Raw genomic sequence first — 5384 nt, forward strand, 5'->3', positions numbered from 1 at the left:
ATGCCCCCTCCTCCTCCCCGTTTGCTCTCAAGTTTAGGAGTCACTTGGCTTGCACTCCGGGGCACTGTAACTGTTCCACTGCACAATGGGATCAAAATTCACTCTAAGCCACCTGACTGCCTGCTGTTGTGAGAGCGGCGGAGGGTGGGGAAGGCTTGGAGCAGTGAGATCACAGCCGGCTACTGCCCTTCTTAGGGGAGCGGTGGGAAGAGGGGAGGAGCCGGCCACGAAACCCTCCAATCGGAGGTGCTGGGGGAGGGTCAGGGTAGGTCTATAATGCCATTGATACTGTGATCAGAAGTCAGACAATAACAACAGACCCAAAGAGCAAAGCTCAACAGACCCCACCTGCTCATGCAACAGTGGCAACCCGGTGCCACTGCTTCTCTCCCTCTCGTGTCCTCTCGGCCTCTGTCATCATGATGTCTATGAACAGCAAGCAGCCTTTCAGCATGCATCCGATCCTGCATGAGCCGAAATACACCCACCTGCACACCAGCTCAGAGGCCATCCGGAGAGCCTGCCTGCCAGCCCCTCAGGTAAGCCCGCCCAGCAGCCCGGCAAGTCACTGTGGGCTGAGCCGCTTTCTCCCGCGCCGCGAGCAGCCGCCTCCGGGCAGTTGGCTTGCTGGGCCGCCTCCCGCGCCGCCCCGTCTGCGGACCGAGAGCCGGAGCAGCCCTCGCCGGCAGGTGGGCTGCCCCCGCGGCCGGCCGTCGCCGAGCCTGAGCGCTGCGCGGGCGGGAGAGCCGGCGGTCTCCTCAGCGCTGCCTCTTCTTCTTCTTGGAATTAAAAAAAAAAGCTTTTTTTTTTAACGGACAAATTCAGTTCCTCAGACCCTCCCGGTCTGGCCAGGTGACGAATTTGTCAGGCAGTTCGAGTCCTACTCAGGTATTTCCCCCTACAAGGTCCTCTGAAGGAAAGGCGTGCGGCTAGGGGGCAGACAGCGGGCTGGGAAAGATGGTGGGTTAGGAAATAAGGCGACTAGTTCTTTGGCACGGGTTTGCAGCGAGCAAGAAGCTGCCCCTCTTACCTGGCCGTGGTTTTGCAAGTGAGGTCGGTTCAGTCGCCGCTGTGGTGGTGCAGGGGTAGAGCTGCGGGTCTCCGCTCCCGGAGCGAGGCCGCGGGTGCGGGCGCGGGGACCTGCCGACGCCCGGCCCTGCTGCCCCGCGCCTGGGGCCCAGGCAGCGGCGGGGCCGTGGCGGCTCTGCTACTGCTATCCTGTTTGTTTGCTTCTTCCTCCAGATCCAAGGCAACATCTTTGCGGGCTTCGACGAGACTTTGCTGAGAGGGGCTGAAGCCCTGGCGGCCGTGGATATAGTATCGCAGAAAACGCATCCTTTCAAGCCAGATGCCACTTACCACACCATGAGCAGCGTCTCATGCACTCCTACCTCCTCCTCCGTTCACCTGCACCACCCTTCGGTCCTGACCACCCACCATCCTCACCATCACCACCACCAGCCCTCGCAGGGCTTGGAAGGGGAGCTCCTGGACCACCTCAACTCTGCCATCCCTCTCGGGGGTGTCCCTGGACCTGATGTGGGCTCCACGCCCTCCCACCCGCATTCCCACATGTCCGCCATCAACCACATGGCCCACCACTCCCAGTCTATGAACATGGCTCACCCGCACGGGTTGGCCTCCCACGCTGTCATCTCAGGCCCCGAGACAGAGACGGACCCCAGGGAACTGGAGTCCTTTGCAGAGCGGTTCAAGCAGAGGAGGATCAAACTGGGGGTGACCCAGGCGGACGTGGGCTCCGCCTTGGCCAACCTGAAGATCCCGGGCGTGGGCTGCCTGAGCCAAAGCACCATCTGCCGGTTCGAGTCCCTCACCCTGTCCCACAACAACATGGTGGCCCTGAAGCCCATCCTGGAGGCTTGGCTGGAGGAGGCGGAGCGGGCGCAGAGAGAGAAAATGACCAAGCCTGAGATCTACACGGGCGGGGACAAGAAACGCAAGCGCACCTCCATAGCCGCCCCGGAGAAGAGGTCGCTGGAAGCCTATTTCGCGGTGCAGCCCAGACCCTCCTCGGAGAAAATCGCAGCCATCGCAGAGAAGTTAGACTTGAAGAAGAACGTGGTGCGGGTCTGGTTTTGCAATCAAAGACAGAAGCAGAAACGGATGAAATTTTCTGCCACCTACTGAGAAGGGGCGGGAGAGGAGAGAAGAGCAAGCGGCATCACCTCCAGGCAGACCTCCCGCCGCCCTTTCCCCGCTCCCGCAGCAGCACCAGGCAGGTCACGTTTTCCTGTAGTTTACTTCTAAAAAACAAAACAAAACAAAACAAAAGCGGGGGGGGGGAGGGAGGGAGGGGACCACCAAGAACTGATAACCTCTCCCTCTTTTCGAGCCCGCGATTGTCTTTGCGAAGAAAGGAACTGACCATGCTACCATGGCTAATAAAGACTTCGCTTTTTAAAGAAAAAAAAAAAAGAGCAAACAGCAACACACAGGAGAAACTTAGACAACTGTACAATAGTCCTGGTGAGTGAAAAAAGTCAGGTCTCGAGCCTTTGTTTGAGAGAAGACTTTGACACCCCCCCCCCATTAATCCCTCTCCCACTGACTATTACAAAATGTAAGAGGAGAAAAAAATTCAATGAAACTTGAAAAAAGATACATGTTTATTCCTCTCGGTTTCATATCCACAGTCTCTTCCTCTCTTTTTCTTTTTTCTTTTTCCATTTACGAGTGTAAATATGTTCTTGGGACGGCACTGCACAGAGTTGGAAAGTTCTGTTCTGTCGGGTTTCTTTGCTGTACAGCACGTCACTCATGTCACACTCTCTTTATTTAAACAAGCATTCACTTGAAGGGCTTCCCCCACCACACTCACACCACACACACACTTGCATGGTTTTCGTTGGCTTCTGACTAATCTAGCAACAAATCCATCGCATTTTTGCAATAACTGTTCTGTTTCTACCTCATCAGCTGAAAAAATAGGAAAAAAGAAAAAAAAAGAAAAAAGAGAAAAAATAGCACGCTCATAGATTCATGGTTTGTTTGGAAAATTGGGGATTTGTTTTGCTTTTGTGTCACTACAAAATTTAATATCCATTATAATTTCACTGTAAAAATACGCTTCGACAATCAAATCATTAAATCTCATATTTATGACGTTTCCCCTTGAAATGAGGAAAGTAGTGGTGTATCTGGGCAATTTGCTTTTCACGGTAAAAAGCTCGTGGATTTGGCTTCTGAGTTTCTCTCTACTGCACAATTCAGTAGCTTCTGTGCGCTCTTCTGTTCAAGGATGCATCGACCCAGGGGAAAGTTTTATTTTTTTGAAAGGTCTAACTTATATGTAACTTAAAAATTCACTATGGTTATCAAAAGTTATTAGTAAATAACTTATTATTTTGCAAATATTTAACTCTGCACTTTCTAAGGCAAGAATAATTTTTGCTTTGCATATTTAATAGAGAAATTTGCCTCTGTTTCCTTTTTTAATGATGATTTAATTTCGTTGTGTGTGTGCTGAATGAAATTTTGTGTCTCTGTATGCTACAGAATTTCAAATAAACCATGCACGTTTTACCTCACCCATTCCTTCCTTGTGGACTTAATAGAGGGTAAATGGAGGGAACCATCTTCAAACAGAAATATCCCCTTTTAAGCAGTCTCTTAAATTGGGTATTTCTCTCAAATCTTTCAAACTGTTTGCTGCAAGGTGGCTTCTTTGGAAAACAAGTGTGTGTGTGTGTGGGGGGGGGGTCTTAGTACAATTGATTTTTACATTTCCCAAGTCAACAGCTTGTTCTCAAATAACCCAGATTGCCTTCTTTTTGATTCACAGTCGCGTTGGAGCCACGGTATTTCTTTAATCGCTTGCGCTGTGATAGTGACAGAAGAAACCCCTACGCAAAGCGTTTAAAACTGAACAAACGAATCTACGTGCACGTAGCTACAGAAGGTTTAATTGCTCCTCAAAAATGCATGCATCACTTCCACCCTCTTCCTACGATACACACTGTCTTCCTCTGATCCTGCTTTTCGAAGGGAAAAAAAAGGCAGTTTCACCATATCAAAAAGCCTACAGGATGCACAGCTTAGCTTGCCCTCTGGCTAACACGTTACCAGCCAGACCAAGCATCCAGTCCATTGCAAAGCGTGACACGGAAATCAAAGAAATATTTCATTACGGGCATTTAGTTGTCAATAAAACGTTCTAACCTGAAGTGCTTTACATTAAGAGCGTTGCAATTACAGCCCATCGCCAGCACACTGCAATCCCCCCCACCCGCCACACACACACACACACACACACACACACACACACACACACTTTTGAGGTTCTGTGGCTTTCTTCTCGATTCTTTCATAAAAGTCAGCTTTGAAGGCAAAAGCTCTTGTTCTGTCTGACACCTGACTTGTAGGAGAGGTAGGGGCGCAGGAATCCTAAATCCTGGAGAATGACTGGGGCACAGTAGAGGCACCTCTGTTGTTTGTATCCTGCTCAAACTTTCTGTCGTGCCGGGAGGGGGGGGGGTCGATTCGGGTTTAAGGTCATTTGCTTCCTGCCGTAGCGCGGTGTGAGTCTGCCCGTGTGTGTGTGTGCAGTAGCAGGAGCAAACTGAGAGGAGCGTGCAGTGGTGGCGTGTGTGGGAGCGAGACGCTTTGGTCTCTCCAGTGGTTCTCAGCGTTTCCCTAGCACTTGTCAACTAGAAAAGGGAGGAAAAAAAAAACCAGGGGAGAAAGCAAAGCCGTCCTGGAGAAACTCCTAGCAGCGCTGAGGGCAGGAACACGAGATTTCCCACGAGCCTAGCCCGCGTTGCCTGTGACGCTGCTTTCACACTCCTGGTCCAAAACACACGTCAGACACGATCATCTCCCCCACTTCCATTTGCACGCGCACACGCCTATCTAGTCCAGTGTCTCAAGCCCTCCCTTCAGTCTTTAAATGTGCACAGGGAACTTCCCAGCACCTGAAGGCCAGGGGCAGCCTTTGAGGAGCAGAGCCTGGAAGCGGCGCGATGCTGCTGCAGGCTCTGCTCGCCCCAAGACCCCTCTGCCAGGCGGAACTCCACCGAGACCGGGGCTGCGCAGAGCTCGCCGGCCGTCAGGCCCCCCCGGGGGCGACCGGCCGGGAGCGGGCTAGACATGTCCTCCCCATGGCTTTAGCCTGCGTTCACTGCGGGCACCGGCAGCACTGGGACAGGGCATTAACGAGCCTGTAAGTGCCCAGTGTGTGCGCGTGTGTACTGGGGAGGGGGGCTGCTGGCACCCGTTAGCCCCTCCTGCTGCCGCTTTGTGTGCCCGCTTCGGCCAGGCTCAGGGCAGGAGGAGCCCCGCTCCGGGTGCCCGAGCCCGTCCGGCCCCGCACAGGCGCCGGCTTCAGCCCGCGGGGAGCGGCCAGGGCAGCGAGCCCCAGCCGGGCC

The 5384-nt window shown here is 53.1% G+C and overlaps 1 protein-coding gene across 1 annotated transcript; it reads left to right on the forward strand.

Moving 5' to 3' along the window:
- Nucleotides 1-277: 277 nt before the first annotated feature.
- On the forward strand, nt 278-2289 carry LOC109313754 (brain-specific homeobox/POU domain protein 3). Its single transcript, XM_019540465.1, has 2 exons — nt 278-539; nt 1243-2289. Exons 1-2 carry the CDS (start codon nt 420-422, stop codon nt 2146-2148), a joined length of 1026 nt encoding a protein of 341 aa, XP_019396010.1. The 5' UTR covers nt 278-419; the 3' UTR covers nt 2149-2289.
- Nucleotides 2290-5384: the final 3095 nt, after the last annotated feature.

Source organism: Crocodylus porosus, unplaced genomic scaffold (genome assembly GCF_001723895.1).
Source record: "Crocodylus porosus isolate Cpor-Errol unplaced genomic scaffold, CroPor_comp1, whole genome shotgun sequence".
NCBI classification, from domain to species: Eukaryota; Metazoa; Chordata; order Crocodylia; family Crocodylidae; genus Crocodylus; species Crocodylus porosus.

What these genes read in the sequence shown, in the direction of transcription:
- LOC109313754 (XM_019540465.1), top strand. Translation starts at nt 420, where the DNA reads ATGATGTCTATGAACAGCAAGCAGCCTTTCAGCATGCATCCGATCCTG. An exon ending in CCTGCCTGCCAGCCCCTCAG is followed by an intron (nt 540 to 1,242) that starts GTAAGCCCGCCC and finishes TTCTTCCTCCAG; the next exon opens with ATCCAAGGCAACATCTTTGC.